The sequence below is a fragment of the Chiloscyllium punctatum genome, chromosome 32, assembly GCF_047496795.1.
Source record: "Chiloscyllium punctatum isolate Juve2018m chromosome 32, sChiPun1.3, whole genome shotgun sequence".
NCBI lineage: Eukaryota > Metazoa > Chordata > Chondrichthyes > Orectolobiformes > Hemiscylliidae > Chiloscyllium > Chiloscyllium punctatum.
Window position 1 is genome coordinate 50,986,424 of NC_092770.1, and position 26,056 is coordinate 51,012,479.

At 40.3% G+C, this 26,056-nt stretch overlaps 1 protein-coding gene across 3 annotated transcripts in view; it reads right to left on the reverse strand.

The window, feature by feature from the left end:
- nup50 (nucleoporin 50) overlaps positions 1 to 26,056 on the reverse strand; it is a 70,906-nt gene that overhangs the window by 37,285 nt on the left and 7,565 nt on the right. For all 3 annotated transcript variants that reach the window (XM_072552347.1, XM_072552346.1, XM_072552345.1), the window contains exons 2-3: positions 17,217 to 17,295; positions 11,449 to 11,532 (exon numbers count right to left, since the gene is read on the reverse strand). In XM_072552347.1, coding sequence (XP_072408448.1) covers positions 11,449 to 11,532; positions 17,217 to 17,285 — 153 coding nt within the window. In that variant the 5' untranslated portion in view covers positions 17,286 to 17,295. The remainder of the gene's footprint in view (positions 1 to 11,448; positions 11,533 to 17,216; positions 17,296 to 26,056) is intronic.

The window sequence follows — 26,056 nt, forward strand, 5'->3', positions numbered from 1 at the left end:
AGAAACATGCTGAAAAGGTTACACTTCCAGGAAACTTGAAACAAGAAAACAAAAATTAAAGTAGTATTTCAATATCTACATCATAGACGTGAAAGAAGGAACTAGGAAGCAGCCAGAAGGACCAGGACACATGGAGATCAAAATGTGACATCAGCATAGGTGTGACTAGCGAGTAGGAAGCGATCATTTTTACTTTCTAGTCCCCTGTTTATGATAAATAGTCTGTAAAATTAATGCATGTCAGGGCAGATTGGCTACATGGAATGTATGTCCTAGATCACACGGCAAGGTTTGGAAGCGACCCACCATCTAACCAACCATATGCACAGGAACAGTCATCAGCTTTCCATCTCTTCAAAAAAAGATCCATTTGCCTCTATTCAATGTTTTCTCTAAGATGACCAATCTTTTACTAAATGCCAAGATTATACAATCTACACCACAAATGCACATTGTGTAGCAACTTCTGGTCGTTCCATTCTACCCAAGGCTTTTTGGAAAACCAACAGCACAACAAGTACAGGCTCCCCTTTATACACCTTGTTGGCTCGCTCAAAGAATACTCAAATTATTCATCTTCGAACAGGGAAAGAATAGGGTAATGATTGAATGGGGTGGGAAGAAAGGAAATGGATAATGATAAAGGAAAAATGTGACAAGAACAAGGATGCATTTCAGAAGAATTCCTTAATCTGTAAAAATGCTGAGAATCTCCAACCCAAATGTTGACTGAAAAGTAGCACGTAGGCCAGTCTACAGAAGAAAGGAAGTTAAAACAAGTGGGGATAGAAGCCAGGACCACAGGCAAAGAATTAGACAAACTAGAGAAAAATCAGACACTTGAGAGAGTGGAGGCATGCTCATATTATTAAACTAGAGACATCCAGTGTCACAGGAGATCAACTAATGTAGTATTTATTAAAGATTATTAATTGTCAGCTTTCACAGAATTAGGAATACAACTGTGAAACGTAATCTTAAAGCACCGATAAAACAAAATCACGTAATACATTAACTAAGCTTTTGAACTATTCACCAATAATGGCATAAACATCGCCATAAAATTGGATTCAAATATCCACTACAGAAATTAAATAGATAATGAATCATTTAACAGAATTTAAGTTTTAAATTTTAGCTGCAAATTGAAACAGATTATTTCTTAATGCCTTCATTAAACAAAAATCACAAATCACCATTTGCATTTTGAAGTAATCTTATACTCATTCAGGTTTTAGAAATGCTGCATTATTTCAATTATTCTAAAAATGTTCCTAATAAAAAAAAGGTACATTGGTATTTTCAGGACCATGTGACAACAGCAACACTCAACCACTGGCATGGCAGAAGACAGAATGCAGCAGATGGCAATAACACTGACAACTTCAAGCTTTTAAAAGGGTACAAAAGTGGCAATGGAGCTTCCAAGTCTCAGGCAATGTTACAAGAGATGAATTAGCAATTCAGAAAGTTTCTTGTATATGCAGGAAGTGCCAGCATCGTTCCTTTGTTAACAAGCAATTTACGAACTTGAGTGATGAATATTGGCCAGGACATCTCTCTTGCTCTGCTTCAAATTAGGGCCTTCAGAATCCTCATCCCAACTTAACAGGACCTTAAAGCTATTCAAACCCCGAGGAGACACCAAAGAGGTATAACTAGAGGGCCAGAAAAAGAGTTTCTAGATTCCAGCATCAGTCTGCTAATCAAAAGATGGATTGTCTGGTTTGAAGAATAGCCATAAAAGCAGGCAACCTAACAACTGCAGGCTGAAAAAAAAAGATTGAGCACAACCTTGCTGCAGTTGGATTATAATAAGACTCAGCTGACACTGATATAACAGGGAACCGAAAATGTGAAGATAGTGTTGAAATTCCTTTCATTGTAAAGAAGATAAACCAATGCTTACTTTCAATCATCACCCCACTGTTGGACTGGGGTGGACAAATCAACACCAAATCTCACAATGGTATTACTTGAATGAGGCAACTACAATTTTAAATTGTATGGGGAATTTCTACAGACAATCCCATTCCTCTTTGGAGGAATGCAATGTTTCTGGTGTTGGAGGAAAGACTATTTTTGTCGTGCTTTTAAAGTTTCATTGAAAAATTTATAAAGCAGATGTAAATTCATGACATTGAAGAATCCAAGAAATCAAAGTGAAATTGACCTTGATGCTGTAATTATAAGCAAGACAGAGTTGTCATAGTCCCAGAGGGCCACAGGGCTGCTCTCATTGGATAGGAGACAACTGGTGGGGTTTAACCAGAGGGTCACCATGCCTCAGGCGAGGTTGAGAAAGCTGGACCTTTACAGTAACCTCAGCCAGTGTGGGAACTGAACACGTGCTGTTGGCATTACACTGCACTGCAAATAAGCCATCCAGCAACTGAGCTTGCCACCCAAAATCTAAGCACAACTGACTGACTTAGATAAAAATTGACATCAGACATAGAAACTGAGAAAGAAAAAGCGTGATCTAACTATATGATAATTTAAGAGTCACGAGTCTAAGCCAAGTAACGACATGAAAAACAGCAATGAATACAATTTAAATCAAAGTGCAAAGTTAGGGCTTGCTGATAAACACATGCTTACAAATGAATTTGGGATTGCTCACTCTGCTGCAAAATTCATTCATTCTTAGAAAACTATAAACTGTAATCTTTCAATACTGGCAGATCTCTAGTGTCATGTTATTGCATAAGAACTAAAAGGAACAAAATGGTGGAAAAAAGTGCTCAAAAGAGGTAAACAGAATTATACTAGATTATAGTTTAATGTACATACTTTGAAAGGTTATACACATGGGCACTCTGTGGATGTATATTTTTTGGTACTCAAATTTCAATGGAAGTAAACAAGTTCAAGTTCCTCCCATTCCAGAAAGGTTTATTATGCACCAGGCCAGACCCCTCAAAACATTTGAAGAAGGTAGCCCAGACCCAAACATTGCTAGTTGTCTTCAGCAGGTGTAAATTGGGTATTCCAGGAGAGAATCAGCTGGTCAAACAACTTAAAAGAAAGAAAGAGTCATACAGCAAGGAAACAGACCTGTCGGTCCAACTTGTCCATTCCAACCAAATATCCTAACCTAATAGAGTCCCATTTGCCCATATCCCTCTAATCCCTTCCTATTCATATAGCCATCCAGGTGCCTTTTAAATGTTGCAATTGTACTAGCGTCCACCACTTCCTCAGGCAGCCAATTTCATTCACACAACTCTCTGCATGAAAAAGTCACCCCTTAGGACCTTTTATTTCTTTCCCCTTTCATCCTAAACCTATACCCTCTAGATCTGGACTCATCCACCCCAGGGAAAAGACCTTGTCTATTTACCTTATCCATACCCCTCATGATTTTATAAACCTCCCAGGTCACTCCTCAGCCTCCGACGCTCCAGGGAAAACAGCCCCAGACTATTCAACCACTCCTCCAACCCTGGCAACATTTCCACCACCACCCTCTTGTCTTCTACCTTGGAGCCAGTTCTATCCAAATGGCTAGTTGTCCCTGTATTCCATGAGATCTAACCTTGCTCACCAATCTCCCATGAGGAACCTTGTCAAATGCCTTACTGAAGTCCATATCAATCACATCTACCGCTCTGCCTTCAATCTTCTTTGTTACTTCCTCAAAAAATTTCATTCAAGTTTGTGAGATATGATTTCCCACACACAAAGCCATGTTGACTATCAGTCTTTGCCTTTCCAAATAGATGTACACCCTGCCCCTCAGGATTCCCTCCAACAACTTGACCACCCCTGATGTCAAGCCGAGTGATCTACAGTTCCCTGGCTTTTCCTTATCACCTTTCTTAAACAGTGGTACCATGTTAGCCATCCTCCAGTCTTCCGGCACCTTACCGGTGACTACTGATGACAATTATCGCAGCAAGGGGCCCAGCAATCACTTCTCTAGCTTCGCACAGAGTGCTAGTGTATACCTGATCAGGTCCTGGAGATTTATCCATGTTTATACGTTTCAAGAATCCAGCAGCATCTCGTCTGTAATATGGACATTTTTTTTTAAAAAGATGTCACCATCTATTTCAAACAAACATTCTATATCTGCCATGTCCTTCTCCACAGTTTGCACTAATGCAAAATACTCATTTAGGATCTCCCCACTTCCTGCGGCTCCACACATAGGCTGCTTTGCTGATCTTGAGAAAGAGAACAGGGCCCCTCAGTTACCTTTTTGTCCTTAATGTATTTACAAAAACCCTTTGGATTCTCGTCAGCCCTATCTTCCAAAGTAGATAGGGTAATCGAGAATCTTCCCTCTAAAATAGACTTACAGCCTTTATACTCTAAGGATTCACTCGATCTCTCTTGTCTATATGTGACATATGCTTTCTTCTTTTCCTTAACTAAAATGTCAATTTCTCTCGTCATTCAGCATGCCCTATATCTACCAGCCTTTCCTTTCACCCTAATGGCAATATACTGCCCTCTAGACTCTCGTTATCTCATTTCTGAAGGCTTTCCAATTTCCAGCCATCCCTTTACTCGTGAACATCTGCGCCCAATCAGCTTTTGAAAGTACTTGCCTAATACTGTCAAAATTAGCCTTCCTCCAATTTAGAACTTCAACTTTTAGATATGGTCTATCATTTGCCATCACTGGATGTAAGCTTGCTCGCTGAAGTGGAAAGTTTGTTTTCAGACGGTTCATCACCATACTAGGCAACATCAGTGAGCCTCCAGTGAAGCACTGGTGGTATGGCCCATTTTTCATTTACGTGGTTAGGTTACTTTGGGTTGGTGACATCACTTCCTGTGGTGAAAAACAAAACTAAATGTCATTTACAAAATACCTTGCAAGAACTGTAACAACACACTAAATTGGACAAACAGGCAGAAAACTAGCTCCCAGGATACATGCACATCAACTAGCCACAAAAAGACATGACCCACTCTCACCAGTATCCTTACATACAGATGAGGAAGAACACCACTTTGATTGGGGCAACACATCCATCCTAGGGCACACCAAACAGCGACATGCATGAGAATTCCTACAAGCATGGCATTCCAACTGGAACTTTATCAACGAATGCATGGATTTGGATCCCATTTACCACCTCCTGAGAAAAAGAGCAGGAAATGACATCACCACAGGAAATGTCATCATCAATCCAAGGAAACCTCAACAGAAAAAAACATGCCATAGTTCCAGTGCTTCACCGGAGGCTCACTGATTATGTTGCCTAGTACGGTGACAAAGCATCTGAGAACAAACCTTCCAGCTCAGCGAGCAAACTTACATAGAGAACTCCAACCTGAGCTACAAACTTTCTCAAAACTCTTTTCCATCATTTTAAAACTAATAGAATTATGGTCACTGGACCCAAAGTGCTCCCCCACTGACACCTCAGTCACCTGCCTTGCCTTATTTCCCAAGTGTAGGTTTTGTACCTTCTGCAGTAGGTACATCCACATACTGAATCAGAAAGTTTTCTTGTACACACAAATTCCTCTCCACTTAACACTATGACTTTAGTTTTAAAAGCAGAATTTATTTACAAAGATTACTGAATGAAACACAAACAACAGAAAACCGAATAACTTATCCTATCCAAAAACCCAGGCTATCCCAACTTAATGATGCTGTTCCAAATACTTGCAACAATCCCCATAAACACCCCTTGGCACAAAAAGGTAAAATCAAACACAAGCTCTAACAGGATAGCAGAGAGAGAGAGAGAGAGAGAGAGAGAGAGAGAGAGAGAGAGAGAGAGAGAGAGAGAGAGAGAGAGAGAGAGACCTGCTTCTGTTTGTCCAGCTGCCTTTCTTTACACTACCTACTTAAACCAAACCAGAGTAAAGCTGAGCGGAGAGAACTGGCCACTACCCTGTCATTGTACAAGTGTTTTATTTAAAACTGGAAAGCCTTCTGCCTGAGGCAGAATGTTAGCTATTAACAAGGCCCTATAACCCTTTACCTCCAGACTTTTCGGAGTCTGTCATTTATAACCTCCCTGAAAAGAAAAAGCCAAGGACTGCATAATCTTATTAAAGTAGCAGCTACTTCACATGTTCCACAGGTATTTAAAGAAGCTTCAAATGTTAGTTATTCCAAGGTTAAATCAATTCAGAATGGACCAAGATAGAATGCAGTAGTTTTTCATAAGGAATAGCCTGTACTGCTTTAAGCACAAGAATGCTAATATCAAGATTCAAACCAGTACACAAAATCATTAATTTTTGAAAGGGCAAGTGCAACAAGAGATAGGTTCACAACAAATTGGAATTTAATTTCTTTGAATATCATAAAACACCCCAAGTTTCATGGGAAAGCATCGTACTTTTTTTTTTAAAAAACCTATACAAATCTCCTGGGATAATTACAGAGGATGGATCAAAGACGTATTAACAACTTTCCCTTGAGGCACCTACATTTTTTTCCCATAGTGTTAACAGCTTAATGTAATATTTTAAAGTCTAAATAATTCTTAAAAATTTAAATGAGACTACATTACTTTCTCAAAGTTTAATATGCTTGCTTTAGAACTCTCATTTATAAATCTAAATTATACTGCATATTGCTGTGAACAAACTTTGAATGGCCAGTGGTTGATAAAAGGAATACTAGATAAATTTTCATGGCTGGCAAATAGACCCTCCAAAACTAATACTTCATATTAATTTGATAGACCTTTGACCTTCCAACATTACTATTTTCTCACTCTTTGATACTTAGATACTTTGTTTTGATAATGTCCTCACTGCTGCTTGCTCTTTTTCCCTCAACTACACAGAACATGCCTGCTGAATTAAAATCTATTTTTTCTGGGAATAACACTGCATAATGCACATGGAGACAAATCTCAAAAAAAAAAGGGAAGGGGCGGCAGGAATCCACATTTTCAAATCACCTTAAGATTCCCAGGTTTGCTCCCAATGTGCACGATATAGCCACCCACATCTGCAATACAAGGCTGCAAGGAATCTTTGTTGCACTGCTACAATTCCCCCATGTTATTTGCTCAGACACCCAGGTTAGCAATAACTGAAAGACAAAGACAAGACAGTCCAGGGCATTCTACATGGCAATCCCTTGAACTGCAATGCAGAACAGCTAAGAAAGACAACAGATTATCTTTACATGCTTTGGAGATTGTCACAAAGAATCATGTGATCTTTGCCAACATTCCTCTAGCAAGTTGATCTTTTTTGGATTTTGCCATGTTACACAGGGTCCCTACAATGTTGACTTGTCAGCTAGGGTGTGCGCATGTGTGCATGGCCAAATCTGTCAGTGGCATTCAGTCAAACATCCCTTTTACCACTAACTGTCCCCGTTGCAAATCAGGACTAATGGCTTGATTATTTTGTCGCAGACAGGTTCTGGTGCAGAAGTGAACAACAGGGGCCTGCCAGCACAGAAACACAAAAGCTACCTGTTGGGTTCCTTCTACACTTAATTTGATTCCATCAACATACAATGCCAAAATAAAGCCAATGTTTCAAAGGGCAACAGATATATGAACAAAAAATAAAGTCCTCAACAAAAATCTTACACTAAATCAAACCAGAGAAGAGAAGCAAGCCAATTTAAAAAAAATTCCCAAACTACATAGAATTACAATCAAAGTAGGACGTGTAACAAAAATATAAGCCTCAAGTTAAATCAATAGAAAATCTTCATTGTAGTTTCATAAACTAACTTGAGCTTTAATACTTGAAAATATAACAACCATTCTTGCCCTTTCTAAAATTATGTTTTTGATAATCATCCAATGGAAAATACATGTCTCAAAATAAGTGTCTGTTATGAAAACTCTACCCTAGTTCGGCTTTAGTTCTCTCCAGGACTCAAAAATGGAGGAAGTTCTCATTTTCACACATCAAGCTTATAAAAAGCAAGTTGGCAACATACCTTAACCATACTAACTACTGGCTAAAAGGATTCATTACCAGGAAAATGAGCAGACAACAATACAGATATAAATGTGAAGCAAAGATAAAAATAATGGTACTTCAGTATTTGAAAGTACCAATAGACAAAAACGACAATTTTCATTGGCTTTTGGAAGGTATGGATAGAAGGAGTACTTCATTGCAGATTCTCCATTACAACTTTGGATAATAAATTGATTGTCTAGGGAGAAAATCCATGTTACAAAAAGTGAAAACATCTCATCACTGGAACTATGATGTTATTAAATTGACAACTGTTGGGCGAAGTTCACAGCACAGAATCAGATCAGTTAATTGTTGTTTTAAGTCTGTCCAAGAGAAAGGCTGCAGTAGTCAGCATAGTGGATTCTTTCTTGATTGTGTGTTTTTGGAGATAAGTCTCTTGATTAAACTTAAAATATAAGCCATAGTTACTAATTTAACCTGGGGTAGTATTTGTAGAGGAATAAGAAGGTGTTATTTTCTGGGTCTGTAGGATTGTGAAGGAGCAAAAATGGCCTTTGCAGTGATATGTACTTCTTGACAGATGTGAGAGAGTTTAAAAGAGATCTTAAGGGTTACTGCGGATTACATGTGCCATAAATGCTGTTGGATGCGAATCTGATCAGATCGAGTGAATCGGTTGGAGAGACAGATAGAAGCGATGAGGAATTTGCAACAGCAATAGTATGTGATGGATGACAGTTATAAGGGGGGGGGGGGGGGGGGGGGAGGAAAAGAGTCTCAGATACAGTCACGTAGATGGATTAACTCCAGGAAGGGCAAGTGTAGTAGGCAGCTAGTGCAGGAGTCTTTTGCGGATATACCCATTTCAAACAGGTATGCTGTTTTGGAAAATGTAGGGGTTGATGGATTCCGAATGGACGGGAATGGAGCCCGAAGAGTCAAGTTTCTGGTGTTGAGACGGTCTCTAATGCAACGAGGGGTACTTCGGCTTCCAAGAGATCAGTTGTGTTAGGGGATTCTACAGTTAGAGGTACTGACAGACATTTCTGTGACCAGCAGAGAAAAAGTAGAATGGTGTGTTGTTTCTCTGGTGCCAGGATCAGGGATGTCACAGAGAGGGTGCAGAATCTTCTCATTGCACGGTGGGGGGGGGGGGGGGGAGGGAGGGAGTGCTAGCAGGAGGTCATTGTCCACATTGGAAGGGAAAAAAAGGTTGAGACTCTGAGGGGAGATTACAGAGAGTTAGACAGAAATTTAAAAAGGAGGTCCTCAAGGGTAGTAAATGTTTGGATTACTCCCAGTGCTACAAGCTAGGTGAAGGCAGGAATAGGAGGATAGATCAGATGAATGCATGGCTGAAGAGCTGGTGTATGGGAGAAGGATTCACATTTTTGAATCATTGGAGTCTCTTTTGGGGTAGAAGTGACCAGTACAAGAAGGACAGATTGCACCTAAATTGGAAGGGGACTAATATACTGGCAGGGAGATTTGCGAGAACTGCTTGGGAGGATTTAAACTAGTAAAAGGGGGGGGGGGGGGTGCTGGGACCCAGGGAGATATAGTGAGGAAAGAGATCGATCTGAGACAGGTACAGCTGAGAACAGAAGTGAGTCAAACAGTCAGGGCAGGCAGGGACAAGGTAGGACTGATAAATTAAACTGCATTTATTTCAATGCAAGGGGCCTAACAGGGAAGGTAGATGAACTCAGGGCATGGTTAGGAACATGGGACTGGGATATCATAGCAATTACGGAAATGTGGCTCAGGGATGGGCTCAGGAACTGGCAGCTTAATGTTCCAGGATACAAATGCTACAGGAAGGATAGAAAGGGAGGCAAGAGAGGAGGGGGAGTGGCATTTTTGATAAGGCATAGCATTATAGCTGTGCTGAGGGAGGGTATTCCCGGAAATACATCCAGGGAAGTTACTTGGGTGGAACTGAGAAATAAGAAAGGGACGATCATCTTATTGGGATTGTATGAAAGACCCCCTAATAGTCAGAGAGGGAAATTGAGAAACAAACTTGTAAGGAGATCTCAGCTATCTGTAAGAATAATAGGGTAGTTATTGTAGGGAATTTTAACTTTCCAAACGTCGACTGGGACTGCCATATAGTGTAAAAGGTTTAGATGGAGAGGAATTTGTATGTACAAGACAATCTTCTGATTCAGTACGTGGATATATCTGCTAGAGAAGGTGCAAAACTTGACCTACTCTTGGGAAATAAGGCAGGGCAGGTGACGGAGGTGTCAGTGGGGGAGCATTCTGGGGCCAGAGACCGTAATTCTATTCATTTTAAAATAGTGATGGAAAAGGATAGACCAGATCTAAAAGCTGAAGTTCTAAATGGGAGAAAGGCCAATTTTGACAGTATTAGGCAAGAACTTTCAAAAACTGATAGGAAGCAGATGTTCGCAGGTAAAGGGAAGGCTGGAAAATGGGAAGCCTTCAGAAATGAGATAACAAGAATCCAGAGAAAAGTATATTCCTGTCAGAGTGAAAGGTAAGGCTGGTAGGTATAGGGAATGCTGGATGACGAAAACAATTGAGGGTTTGGTTAAGAAAAAGAAGGAAGCATATGTCATGTATAGACAGGATAGATCGAGTGGATCCTTAGAAGAGTTTAAAGAAAGTAGGAGTATACTTAAGAGGGAAATCAGGAGGGCAAAACGGGGACATGAGATAGCTTTGGCAAATAGAATTAAGGAGAATCCAAAAGGTCTTTACAAATATATTAAAGGACAAAAAGGTAACTAGGGAGAGAATAGCGTCTCTCAAATATCAGCAAGGCAGCCTTTGTGTGGAGCCACAGAAAATGGGTGAGATACTAAATGAATATTTTGCATCAGTATTTACTGTGGAAAAGGATATGGAAGATATAGACTGTAGGGAAATAGATGGTGACATCTTGCAAAATGTCCAGATTACAGGGGAGGAAGTGCTGGATGTCTTGAAACGGTTAAAAGTGGATAAATCCCCAGGACCTGATCAGGTATACCTGAGAGCTCTGTGGGAAGCTAGAGAAGGGATTGCTGGGCCTCTTGCTGAGATATTTGTATCATTGATAGTCACAGGTGGAAGGCTAGAAGTTGGCAAACATGGTGCCACTGTTTAAGAAGTGCAGTAAAGACAAGCCAGGGAACTATAGCCCAGTGAGCCTGACTTCAGTGGTGTGCAAGTTGTTGGAGGGAATCCTGAGCGACAGGATGTACATGTATCTGGAAAGGAAAGGACTGATTCGGGATAGTCAACATGGCTGGGATTGGGATGGCATATCTGGTCGGCATGGACGGGTTGGATTGAAGGGTCTGTTTCCATGCTGTACATCTCTATGACAGAACTCAAGGATATTTACATTTGGGAATATCCTGCTCACATTGATATATTTTGGAAATGAATTTTAACTTGCTGTTATAGTGTGCCTGATCCATAGAGATGGGGACTGGCTCAATAGCTCCAAATCCTGAACAGCAGGAAAGCCAAGCTGGGAGAATGCTTCAATTATATTTTGTCTGGAAGTGAAAAGCCTCACATAATGCACTTTAATATTTAAAAAGTAATTAAGTGACTTACTTCAGTGAGAACATTTCTGCGTTTTGCTTTTTTGATAGCTCTGTTTTTCAGCACATCTTCACTTGCAACCGAGAAAGTACCTGCCTAGAAAGCAAAAAATGCACCTGTTACAAAAAAGATGTTACCAATAATTTCAGTGTATTACCCACAGTAAGGAAAAGAATTGAAGATGCAATAAAATATCAGAACGACGCAGCTGCATCCTCACCTGGAATCTTGAGATTCTGGGTTCAAAAAGATTTTTGACCCCCAAGAAGAATAAGGAATACTCTGGGCTTTTCCATCATAATCTTCCATGAGCAACACCAAAGTTGGCAATTCTCATCCCTCATTTTGTGGGATATTGCTATTATCTACTTGGCCAAAGCTATTCTACACAATAATAAAGGCACTTTACAAGTGTTCATTCAAAATACTGGAAGGATAATATAATGCTGTAAAAAAAAAAAACAACTTTCTTCAGCTGTTAGGTGCTCACATCACACTGGAAAGTATTGGAAAGTGGTAGTTTATAGCTCTAAGAACAAGATTCTATGCAGATTAAAACAACATCCAAGTGTTTTTTTGTTCATGGCACTGCCAGCCAGCCATTTATTGCCATCCCTAATTGCTCTGGAGAAGATGATAGCTTGCTGCCTTCTTCAACTACTGTAGTCATTGATTTCCCCTTAGACCAACTCGGAGAAAGTGAGGACTGCAGATGCTGGAGATCAGAGTTGAGAGTTTGCTGCTGGAAAAGCACAGGTCAGGCAGCATCCGAGGAGCAGGAGAAACAACAGTTTGGGCATAAACCCGTCATCAGGAATTATTCTTGACGAAGGGCTTACGCCCAAAATGTTGATTCTGCTGCTCCTTGGATGCTGCCTGACATGCTATGCTTTTCCAGCAACACACTGGAGTCCTTGGTGTAAGGACACCCACAATGACAATCAAGAGTGGCACTATGTAGTTCCAACAGACCTTTGCCCCACCATTGCTCATCAGAAATGTGCCCATCAAGACAAGTCCCATTTCTGTCAGGATGATAGTTATCAATAACTGAATTTGCCTTGCCTTCAACCAACATATCTCATGCAAATATTTCTGAACATAATCCAGGCAAATCCAATTCTAGTGTCAAAATGAAGTTTTGATTAGATTCTAGACTCCCTACAACATGGAAACAGGCCCTTCGGCCCAACAAGTCCACACCGACCCTTCGAAGAGCAACCCACCCAGACCCATTCCTCTACATTTACCCCATTCACCTAACCTGCACATTTTTAGACTGTGGGAGGAAACTGGAGCACCGGGAGGAAACCGGAGCACTGGGAGGAAACCCACGCAGACACAGGGAGAATGTGCAAACTCCATACAGACAGTTGCCCGAGGCGGGAATTGAACCTGGATCTCTGGCACTGTGAGGCAGCTGTGCTAACCAATGTGCCACCGTGCCGCCCATGAAGCATGGTCAAGTCAGCTGACCTGCACATCTTTGACTGTGGGAGGAAACCCACACAAACATGGGGAGGATGTGCAAACTCCACAAAGTCGCCCAAGGCTGGAATTGAACCGGGGACCCTGGTGCTGTACTAACCACTGAGCCACTGTGCCACCCCCAAAACTGTCATCTTTCAATTAAAACCATTTCTTCTGGAAGATGGGAAAAGTAGTCGAGGCCCCACTTTTACTTATTGCCAAAAAAAAGTTCTTCCCCTCAACAATTTGTGCAATTCCTTTTCAAAAGTCCCACCTGATCTGTCTCCACTACTCTTTCAGGCTACATTCTTCAGAATGCCCGCACTTACTTTTCCTATGGTCCCTTTTAGATTTTAAAAAGGGAAATTGCTCCCAGTGGTGAAAGGCTTTATCCCCAGAAAAAGCTGGAGAAACTCAGCACATCTAGCAGCATCTATGCTGCGAGAAACATATTAATGTTTTGAATCCAACATGACTTCAGCTAAGTCCTGATGAGTGATCAGACTCAAAAACATGCTGTTTCTGCTTGAACAGATGCTGCCAGACCTTCTGAGCTTCCCCAGCAATTTGTTTTTATTTTAATATTTCTAGCATCCAGAGTATTTTGTTTTCATTTAATTTTTATTACTTTCTGCCATGCTCATTATTTTGAACACTTCAATAAATAACTCCTTTTTACCTTTCTACTCCATGGAGAATACTAAAATATTTACACAATGAAGAAGCATCTCATGGTTGGTCTGTGAAAGGACACGTGCACATGGGCTTGGAGGAGCACAGCTACAACACCACAAGTCAGTCAACATCATCCAGGAAAAAAAAAGACACCTGCGTAATGTTATCCCTTCAACCACCTTAAGATTTCATTTTCCCACAACTAGGAAACAATGGCAGCAGTGTTAACCATTTTTAAGATGCTTTGCAGCAACCGACCAAGCCTCCTTTGACAGCACTTTTCATATCCCTGATTTCCATCACCTATCAAAAGCAGATGACAAGAGACACTTAGAAATGTCACCACCTGCAAGATTCCCTCCTAGCGACACTGTACTGACTTTGCATAGAATTAAGCTGCTATCAAAGACCTTCCTTTCATAGCAGCATGAGTGTATCGACACAGGTTGTCTGCAGCAGTTCTAGGTAATGACTTGCTATTTCCTTCTCAAGGTTAGGCAATACTCAGAGCGTATGAAAAAATAAAGTAAAAATGCTCCCGCTGAGGCTAGCCCAGGGTTTAATAGAAGTCAATCATAGCTTTCTTGTTTTTGCACCTTGCCTTTTGAAGCTCAAATCTGTATGCCCAAATTAATCCACATGCTTCAAATGTACCTTGCAAACTTGGGGATCTAAATGTACAAGTCCCTAAGTTATTTATTTATACTACTTCCTGGTTGTTGTCCCCTGCAAACTTTTTGAGGTTGTGCCTTGCACATCCAGAGTTCAACTTATCATGCAAAGCAGTGCTCTTCATAATTGACCTCTGAAGAACCCTACTATATACCTTCAACACAAAAAAAAAGTTAGTCACTGCAACTGTTTGCTATCCTTTAGCTAATTTCTTATCCATACTGCTTTTAACCTGACCAAATATTTATCTCACAAGTTGGGGGTGGCACAGTGAATCAGTGTCAGCATTGCTGCCTCACCACACCAGGGATCCATGTTTAATTCCAGCCTTGGGTGACTGTGTGGAGTTCGCACATTCTCTCAGTGTCTGCATGGGTTTGTGGGTGCTCCAGTTTCCACCCATAGTCCAAAAATGTTAGGTTAGGGGGATAGGCCATGGGAAATATAGGGTTGTGATAGGAGGTGGGAGCAGGGGTGTTAGTCTGGGTGGGATGCTCTTCAAAAAAGGTTAGTATGGACTCTAAGCCAAAATGACCCACTTCTGCAGTGCAGAGATTCTATGATTCTAAGCTATAATAGATCAGGTCATGATTAAATTGTTGCCTTGAGATCGTGCTGCAAGGAGATTGGATGTGCCATTGCCTGTATTATAAGCCAAAAAACACAATTATTCAAATCAGAAGGAAGGTAGGTTTTAAAAAAGTTGGGGGATGTCCAAATTGGGTCAGTGGTACCTTCTTTTTGCCAAATGTAGTCCAGGATACTGGCAAGAAAAGTATGTAAAATACCATTTTGCTTAAAGGTTTTGGCGTGCATGTGCTTAGATCACCACCAAAAACACATACAGCAGAGAGAGAGCAACACAAATTAGTGGGTCCTGCTGATTAAATGCGAGCTCTTCCATATTCCAGCCTTTACCCTGCCTTAGCCTTGCAAATAAACATAAAAATGAAAGGAAAACACCACCACAATACAATAACCACAGTATGATCTGCCACCAACTCATGCCAGCACACCAACACGTTAAAAAAAAAGGAACCAGGATATTTATAGGTTAGTTCAGGATTTTTCTCTTCTGGATGTTGTGCAACATTGTAGCTATACAGCTTTGCCCAACCTGAGCTGAGACTATTGTACTTTTGGTGCACTCTAGAACTTCCTGAGAATTGAATATGGCTGGGAGAAATGAATTAAGGCTGCATGGAGGAGGAATAAATGGATCCACCTTGGATATGAAATTAGTGCAGTATTTCAGGTTGATAGCCTGAAGAACCTACTGGACCTGAATCACTTTAGCCCAGTGAACAACTTAAGTTACCAAATGGAACAGCATGAAAAGCAAATCCAGCAACAATGCAGAATAAAAATGGAGCATCCAGTCAAGCACAGCTTTTTAAAAAAGTGAATAATGAGGAGTTTTCTACAATGTTATATTTACTGTAGTGACAGGAATCGTAAAATTGGGCTTACCACAGGGTCTCACAGCATTGAGAGAAGTTCTTCAAGCTACTGTGACCATACCAGTCTTCAAGCACCTATTTACCCTAGTCCCATCTTCCAGCACATAGCTGTGTATGCTGTGTCATTTCAAGTGATAATCGAAAAATACTTGAAAATGTTGTAATGATTCTTACTTCTAGCACACACTCAGGCAGCAGGTTCCAGATACCTACCACCTTCTGAATGATAAATATATCTTGCTCAAATCCCCTCTAAATCACCTGCCCTTTATCTTAAATCTATGCCACCAGGTTATTGATCCTTCTACCAAGGGAAGAGATTACAGGTAGTTCCTCCATAACACTGGTTGCCTTCTTGTGTAACCCCACATTATAGAAAAATTGCTCTTTAGGAACAGTGCTTAAAGTGTTGACAATGTAATTGCGTTACAGCCAAAAGTTCACGCTTTAGAAACAATGTCCCCAGTGTGTCAATCGCACTACAACAAATTTGCATTAACGAAACGCGAGTTATAATGGAATGATCTGAATTCCAATATAACCTATGTCCCTCAATTCTGTACACATCTTGACAAAGAAACCCCGCAAAATAATGCTGAAACTACTGAATAGCACAGATAGCATCAATAAAAAGAGAAACTGAGCCAAGATTGAGTCAATTACTTTTTAAATTAGACATGGTCACCTGCCATTTCATCAAAACATTGACTTCAAACATTAGCTAAGTTTCTCTCTCTACAGATACTTTCTGACTTGCTGTGTATTTCCAATATTTCACTCAAGTATCAAACCTAACATTAAACTACAGTCTGGTTCTGTTCAACTTCAGACTTCTACTTCACATAAGCTTAAAGCAGCCTCTACTGTTATGGTCACATGAAATATGTTGTTACTTGCAGCTGGTATGTTCCAACAGTCCCACTGCTTTAACATGATAGGTTGCATACCATTTCAAAATATAGTTAAAGACGTCTCTGCTCTAAACTTCCACCAAATACCTCAAATAAAGATTTTTTTAAAATTTTCAAAAGTTCACTAAAAGTTCACTTGGGAGATAGGGACTTCATATTTATTCAGTCCCTAGTTAGCCTTGAGAAGTTGGTGGTGGAGCTGCCTTCTTGCACAGCTGCAGTACTAGGTATGGGTGGGATATTCCTTGGCAGATCGGTGCACACTCATTTGGCCTTTTTCTATACTGTAGGGATTCTACTCTATCCCAACATCAAAGTGAAAATAAAAGTATTCATTTGACATACTATATACTCCAATGTTGAATAAGTATGAGATGTTTATTTGCAAAACAGATTAAAACATCCCCATTCACTTTCATTCTCTCCATCCAAGTAGCTTTCTGATAGTTGATGCTTGCCCTAAATCAAATTGAATAGATTAATTCCTTAAACAAGATGTAAAATTGTCTTCAACCCATCCCCTAATCCGGAAAACCATATACACTAATATGCCAATTTGGTAGCATTCATCATTCACAGAAACGGTACAAACCTCTTCAGATTCTTCTTCCTGATCCCAATTTCGGTCAGTTAGTTCCTTGTCTGCAGTCCTCTTTGCCATTTTGGTGTTACTAAAAAAAATTGAAAAAGAATAACCTTACCATTTAGTTGGATTACTGGTCCAAATTCAACAAAAATAAAACTATTTGCTTTTGTCATTGACAAAAGCGGAGACAAAAACACAATTCATATTGTTACAGTCTCAGTAGAGACCAGCAACTTTTAAAATACAAGATTCCAGTTCTTTACTAAAAGAATGAAGCCACAAGGTTCCATTATTTCAAACAGAAATATGCAGAAATCAACAAAACCAACACTGAATATTAATTCTGCATGTTAGTGTATAGGATAAACAGGTAAATTATAGCTCAATATAAACTATAAATTGCAACTTAGATAGTACACACACAAAGTCACAAACTGTCTTCCTCAAGGAATTTCAGCACATATTTTTCCAGAAGCTAATCCTAACCAGAGTTCCACTGAAACAATCTGTAGAAAACAGTTAACTCAGTCTTGGATGATGTAGACCTATTAATGTTTGAGAAACACAAAGGCTGCTCCAACTTATTCTTAGCTTCTGAATCTAACCTCTTGTCACTATCACCTTATTGAGCTTGCTTGCACTGCACTGAATTCATCAACTGCTACTGCACAGCTTGAATAGATACATGATTAGAGTACATGGAATAAAGGACGAATTAGCTATTTGGATAAACAACTGGCTCGAAGATAGGAGACAGAGGATGGTGGTGGAGGGTTGCTTTTCAAACTTGAGGCCTGTGACCATCAGTTACCATAAGGATCGGTGCTGGGTCCACTGCTTTGTCATTTATATAAACGATTTGGATATGAACATAGGAAGTATGGTAAGTAAGTTTGCAGATGACACCAAAATTGGAGGTGTAGTGGACAGTGAAGAAGGTTACTTCAGGGTACAATGGGATCTTGATCAGATGGGTCAATGGGCTAAGGAGTGCCAGGTGCAGTTTAATTTAAATACATGTGAGGTGCTGCATTTTGGAAAGTCAAATCAGAGCATACTTATACACTCAATGGTAAGGTCCTAGACAGTGTTGCTGAACAAAGGGACCTCGGAGTGCAGGTTCACAGTTCCTTGAAAGCAGAGTCACAGGTCGATAGGATAGTGAAGGTGGGGTTTGGAATGCTTGCCTTTATTGGTCAGTGCATCGAGAAGTTGAGAGGTCATGCTGCAGCTGTATAGTACATTGGTTAGGCCATTTTTGGAATACATTGTGCAATTCTGGTCTCCCTGCTATAGGAAGGACATTGTGAAGCTTGAAAGGGTTCAGGAAAGATTTAAGTGGCTTCGTCCAGAGGCTCACTGAAGATGTCACCTAGTATGGTAATGAAACATCTGAAAAAGAACCCTCCAGCTCAGCGATCAAACCTACATCCAGATCTACAAGTATATTGCCAGGGTTGGAAGGTTTGGGCTCTTGGAAGGGGCTGAACTTTACAGAGGTTCATAAAAATCATGAAGGGAATGGATAGAGTAAACAGACAAAAGGTCTTCTTCCCAGTATTAGGGAGTCCAAAACTAGAGGGCATAGGTTTAGAGTGAGAGGGAAAAGATGTAAAGGGGACCCAAGAGGTAACTTTTTCCACACAGAGGATAGTGTGTGTATGGAATGAGCTGCCAGAGGAAGTATGGAGGCTGGCAGAATTACAACAACAACAACATTTAAAAGGCAATTGGATGGGGATATGAATAGGAAGGGTTTAGGAGGGATATGGGCCAAATGCTGGTAAACAGGACCAGACAAATTTAGAATAGCTGGTCGACATAGACGCATTGGAATGAAGGGTCCACGCCCATGCTGAATACATCTACGACTATGTCCCTTTATATCTTTTAACAGGCTCAGTTTTCCAGTGTTTTGATTTCCAAATCTCAATTTGTTTACAGTTTCTTGGAAACTGCAAGGGTCAATTATCTTTTGAGTTTTGTCTGTTGCTGCCCTTTTACTTCCTGAAGTTTTAATTAGGATCTACCTCAGAAACAATAAATTAAACTTTGATTTATGTCAGAAAGTTACAAGTTCATTTCTACTCCAGAAGTATTATATCTAATATATAAGTACTAATAGAAATGGGTGTTTTCTCAATTGAAGTTATTTAAAAGATTCCCTTCTGATTCTGGAACATTATGGTGTGCAAATTAAGTTGATATGTTCACCTCCATGAACAAAATTATATTTCAAAACCAAAACTTGCTCATTTGCTATCACTATCTCTGGGATAGGCTGGAGTCTAAAGAACTGTGATTTGATAGAGTTTATGGTGGGAAAAGATAGAACCTGAAATGATCAAGAAGAATGGAGGATTTCATACATCAGGTCAAAGATGCAAGATGTGATGCAGCTTGTGGCAGATAACTATTCCTTTTCTTATCCATGCTAGTGTTAATGTGGACAAGAACAGTAAAAGTTGGGAGTGACAGCAGCAAGAAAAAAGAATTGGGAAAGGGTAGGATAGCAATGCATCTATGTAATAAATATTATATAGCTAATGCAATACTTTTGAACTGTAAATGCTTATCTAAGCAAAAAGCTAATTTATTCCCACACAAGGCCAACAATGAATGGCAAAATGATCAGTTTACTGTGGTATTGGTTGTGAGAAGAATATTGATCAGGGCACTGGAGAATGCACTGTTATCCTACCAGTGTCAAATAGATCTTTCAGACAGTCACATGGCAAACAGGGCAGATATTCTAAAGATAGCATCTCCAAGACAATATGCTTTATGTTTTACACAATGGCTAGCTGAGATTTTAAACTCAAGTCCAGGGACTTTAAGACATATCGATTCTTAAATAATAGCACTTTCAATGGAAGAGCTGAGATGGCAATAATTAACAAAATTAGTATTTATTTTAACAGTGAACCTCACGTTAATATAGAGATTTCTTCACTAATAATTAACTTGAGTTCATTCTTGCACTACGCCTGGCACCCATCACACACTGCTCTCATACTAAGACCGCAAAATGGTAATGCTTGCACACAAGGCCAACAATGAATGGCCAAATGATCAGTTTACTATGGTATTGGTTGTGAGAAGAACTGTGATTTGATAGAGTTTACGGTGGGAAGATAGAACCTTCCCCCAGTTAAAATATTTAAAAATTTTTGTCTTTGTTCTCAGATTTTAGTTGTGTGCACCCCCCTCCACCAACCAAATGCCTACTACCGTCATTTTCAGCCATGGCCTTCAGCCTGGAATTCCCTATCCACCTTCTATAAATTGAAAAGGAGAACCACAGATGTTCCAGATGAAGGGCTTTTGCCCAAAATGCCGATTTTCCTGCTCCTCGAATGTTGTCTGACTGGCTGTGCTTTTCCAGCACCACACTCCTGTCTCTAATCTCCAGCATCTGCAGTACTCACTTTTGCCTAAATGTTCCTCAAAACCTATGGTGGAAAGATAGAACCTTCCCCCAGACATTAACCCTTGGGGCTTAATGTCAGTTTTCTCCCCACCATCCCAAATAAAGCTTCTCAAAAAAGGTACATCATTACATTCAACAGATTATGTAAAAACACAGTTGCTGAGACCATCAATTCCATGCACTCAAGGAAACCTGACCCCATCCTCCTAAGGGAGGCAATGTGCAGTTAGGGAAGAGCTGGACTAAAAACCATTTAAAAATGCATTACCAAATAAACGTTTTGCAAGATGCTTATATCAAAAAGATGATTTTCATTCCATCAAAATTTGCTGGATTTTATCTTTGATTACAAACACAAAAATGTTTAAACAATGCGTCAACCAATTCATCCATAAGGCAAAATGCAGAATCACAAAAGCTAATGTGACCCTGTAATGCGAATTACTATTATAAAGTCATTAGAAATAGGACTCACCATATTTTAAGCCCAACACAATTTGAAGAAAGAGAACTAATAAAATGTGGGGAATCCAGTTCAGAGGATAAAAATAATACTTACCTTTATAAATCCCCTTACACAAAAGATGGGCCTTCCAGGCATATGATTCACTTCTCCTGATTTACACATATGGAAGAATGAATTTAATTGTGAGAAATTAAATTCAATGAATAACCTTCGTTTTATAGATGAGTGCCTCTCAAAGGGGATCCCATTCCATCAGTTGGGTTCTTATCTTTCACCCAGAGATTTGCCAAGAGTGTTCATTATGGAAGAAGTTGTTCCAATGATTCTCATTTATATGGCAATTAGTGCTTTGAACCAGCTTGGAGGAAAAAGCAAGCTTGAAAAACAAAACAAGCCCAGTTAAATCTGAAGTTCAGGTAACTTTATTAACCACACAGGATTGGTTCTTGCAGTTTATGACATCATTCTTAAAAATAGATTGTTGCATCACAATCATTTGATAAGCATTATTCTTTACATACTGGCGCTGCAATAATTCAAAAGCTAGAATACATCAATATAAATTCTGAAAAACTCTGTACATTTTGTTTAAAAACCATAAATTACTATCTTTTACAAAGAACAGCACTATTTTAAGTATGCTTCACGCAAATTACTTAATCACGGCATCAGGTTGCCAGTGAACAACACTAGCATTGCTTGCATACCCTGCCATAATTGGGTACTTTTAATTTACAATTGCTGCACAAAGAGAGAACATTATTTGCTGTAACAACTGCATGTGCTTTAGTTACAATGCAAGACAGTGGAGCAGCTTAAATTCATTCTATCCTATTTACTTATTCTAAAGTGCATCATAAACTTCTCAAGGGGAAAAAAAAATTTACAAGCATTCAACTTTTAAACTTCCGAAATAAACTAAAAAGACATTTTCTGGGGAAATAGGTTCAAATCCCACCATAGCAAATAGTGAAATCCAAATTCAAGAAATCCAAAATTAAAAGTGAGCCTAATTGTAACAATGTAACCACTGACTATCATTAAAATCCACCTGGTTCACAACTGCCCTGTAGGGAAGGGCATCTGGCACCCTTACCTGCCTGTATCCTACATGCAGCTCGAGACCCACAGCCATGTGGCTGACTCTGAACTACCGCATGAGTAATTAGGGATAGGTGATAAATGGTGGACTGGCCAACAATCCCATGCATAAATAATAAAAATTTTATTTCAAAGATGAAATGAAAGAAACAGCAATCTCAGAGCACATTTGACTGCCACAGGCAAGTTAGTCCCCCTCTGATCTGTACCTGGGAATGCAGTGTTGTGGCCATTTCAGAGACATGGGTAGAGCAGGGACAGGAATGGTTGTTGCATGTTCCAGGATTCAGATTTTTCAGTAAGAAAGGAGAAGATGGTGTTTTTTTTCGGTGGGGGGGGGGGGGGGGGGCGCGAAGAAGAGGAGGAGGAGGAGGAGGAGGAGAAGGTGGTATCGTTAGTTAAAGACAGCATTATGGCTGCAGAAAGGTCTTTTGAGGACTCATCAACTGAGGTAGTACAGGCTGACATTAGAAACAGGAAAGGAAAGGTCACCCTGTTGGGAGTTTTCTATTGGCCTCCGAATAGATCGAGAGATTTAGAGGAAAAGGATAGCAAAGATGATTCTCTGTAGGAGTTGTTATGGGGGTCTTCAATATTGACTGGGAATACCATTGTCCAAGTACTTTAGATGGGTCAGTTTTTGTCCAGTGTGTGCAGGAGGGTTTTCTGACACAGTATACAGACAGGCCAACAAGGGGCAAGGCCACATTAGATTTGATACTAGGTAATGAACCCGGCCAGGTGTTAGATTGGAGGTAGGTGAGCACTTTGGTGATAGTGACCACAATATGGTTATGTTTACTTTAACGAATGAAAGGGATAGGTATACACTGGAGGGGAAGAGCTACAGTTGGGGGAAAGGCAATTGCGATGCGATGAGACAAGATTTAAGGATGGGGAAGAAAACTGCAGGGGTGGGCACAATAGAAATGTGGAACTTATTCCAGGAACAGCTACTACATGTCCTTGATAAGTATGCAACTGTCAGACAGGGAGGAAGTGGTTGAGTGCAGGAGCCGTGGTTTACTAAGGAAGCTGAATCTCTTATCAAGAGGAGGAAGAAGACTTATGTTAGTATGGGATGTAAAGACTCAGTTAGGGTAATTGCGAGTTACAAGGTTGCCATGAAAGACCTAAAGAAAGAGCGAACATGAGCGAGGAGTGGACATGAAAGGTTGTTGGCAGATAGGATTGGGAAAACCTTCAAGCTTTCTATAGGTATACAAGGGATAAGAGAATGACTAGAGTAAGATTAGGGCCAAGCAAGGACAGTAGTGGAAAGTTGTGCATGGACTCAGAAGAGATAGGGGAAGCACTAAATGAATATTTTTCATCCATGTTCACACAAGAAAATGATAATGTTGTCGAGTAGATAGGGTTGAGATTCATAAGGAGGAAGTGTTAGAAATTCTGGAAAGTGTGAAAATAGATAAATCCCCTGGGCCGAATGGGATTTATCCTAGAATTCTCTGGGAAGCCAGGGAGGAGATTGCCAAGCTTTTGGATTTAATCTTTGTGTCATCATTGTCTACAACATGAATGCCAGAAGACTGGAGGATAGCAAATGTTGTTCCCTAGTTCAAGAAAGGAAGTAGAGACAGCCCTGGTAATTACAGACCAGTCATGGGTAAAGTGTTGGAAAAGGTTATAAGCAATAAGATTTATAATCATCTCGATAGGAATACATTGATTAGGGATAGTCAGCACAGTTTTGTGAAAGGTAGATGTGCCTCACAAACCTTATTGAGTTCTTTGAGAAGGTGACCAAACAGGTGGATGAGGGTAAAGCAGTTGGTGTGGTGTGTATGGATTTCAGTAAGGCGTTTGATAAAATTCCCCATGGAGGCTACTTCACAAAATACGGAGGCATGGGATTGAGGGTGATTTAGCGGTTTGGATCAGAGATTGGTGAGCTGAAAGACGACAAGAGGGTGGTGGTTGATGGAAAATGTTTATCCTAGCATTCAGTTACTAGCAGGGTACTGCAAGGATCTGTTTTGGATGAGGTTGTAGAAGGATGGGTTAGTAAATTTGTGGATGATACTTAAGGTCAGTACAGTTGTGGTTACTGCCAAAGGAGGTTATAGGTTACAGAGGGATATAGATGGGAGGTGGTACGGTGGCTCAGTGGTGAGCACTGCTGCCACACAGCCCCCGGGATCCATGTTCAATTCCAGCCTCAGACAACTGTCTGTATGGAATTTGCACATTCTCCCCATGTCTGCATGGGTTTCTTTTGGTTTCCTCCCACAATCCAAAAGATGTGTAGGTTAGGTGAATTGGCAATGCTAAATTGCCCATAGTATTCAAGAATGTATAGGTTAGGTGCATTAGTCAGGATAAACATGTAGGATAGGGAATCGGTCTGGGTAAGATACTCTTCAGAGGGTCAGTGTGGACTTGTTGGGCCAAAAGGGATGGCCCAAAACTGATGGGATTCTAATTCTTCTAATGCTAATACATATAAGCTGCAGAGCTGGGCTGAGAGGTGGCAAATGAGAGTTTGATGCAGAAAAGTGAGGGGATTCACTTTGGAAGGAGTAACAGAAATGCAGAGTACTGGGCAAATAGTAAGATTCTTGGTAGTATAGATGAGCAGAGAGATCTCGGTGCCCATGTATATAGATCCCTCAAAGTTGCCACCCAGGTTGATAGGGCTGTTAAGAAGGCATACAGTGTGTTAGCTTTTATTGGTAGAGGGATCAATTTTTGGAACAATGAGGTCATGCTGCACCTGCACAAAACTCTGGTGTGGCTGCACTTGGACTATTGTGTGCAGTTCTGGTCACCGCATTATCGGAAGGATGTGGAAGCTTTGGAAAGGGTTCAGAGGAGATTTACTAGGATGTTGCCTGGGTATGGAGGGAAGGTCATACGAGGAAAGGTTGAGGGACTGGAGATGGTTTTTGAGAGAGAGAAGAAGGTTGAGAGGTGATGTTATTGAGACACACAAGATAATCAGAAGGTTAGATCAGGTGGACAGCGAGAGCTTATTTTCTAGGATGGTGATGGCTAACATGAGGGGGCATAGCTTCAAATTGAGGGGAGATAGATACAGGACAGATATCAGATGTCGGAGAGTAGTAGGGGCATGGAACGCCCTGCCTGCAACAGTTGTAGACTTGCCAATCTTATGCGCATTTAAGTGGTCATTAGATAGGCATATGGACGAGAATGGAATGGTTAGATGGAGTTCAGATTGGTTTCACAGGGCAGTGCAACAAATAGAGCCAAAGGACCTGTACTGCACTGCAATGTTCCATGTATATTTTGCTATTAAATATAGGTTCTTGCCAATCCCTTTCAGGCACCGAGTTCCAGATCCACAAATATTTCCTCAACTTTCCTGTAACCTTTCTATCAACTAAAATCGATATGCTATGGTTACAGACTTCTCCAACAAGGGAAGCAGCTTTTGCTTATCCATGCTATCCCCTCTTTATAAACTCAATTTGTGAATATTGCACATAAATGTATTTACAACACAAGGTAGCAATTCAAGCCACAAGGCTCTAATTGTTTCTATGTTGCATGGTCTTTCCTGCACTGTGTGACTGTCTAGCTGTAACTGTCAGCAAGGAAGAGCGTTACTTCATCAAATCATAAAGCATTTACAGGATAGAGGGCAGCTATTTGCCTCATCTGTCATGTTCTCTCACTGTAACAATGAGACAGCTGGTCCCAGTCAACTATCAATTCCTGGTAACCTTGCATATTTTTTCATCCTCAGGTGCTTTTCTCATTCACTTTTGAAAATTATGATGTAATCTGCTGCCACCACCCCCACAGCAATGCATTTCAGATCCTACTAAATTGTATGAAAAAGGAAATAAATATTCTTTCAAGCTG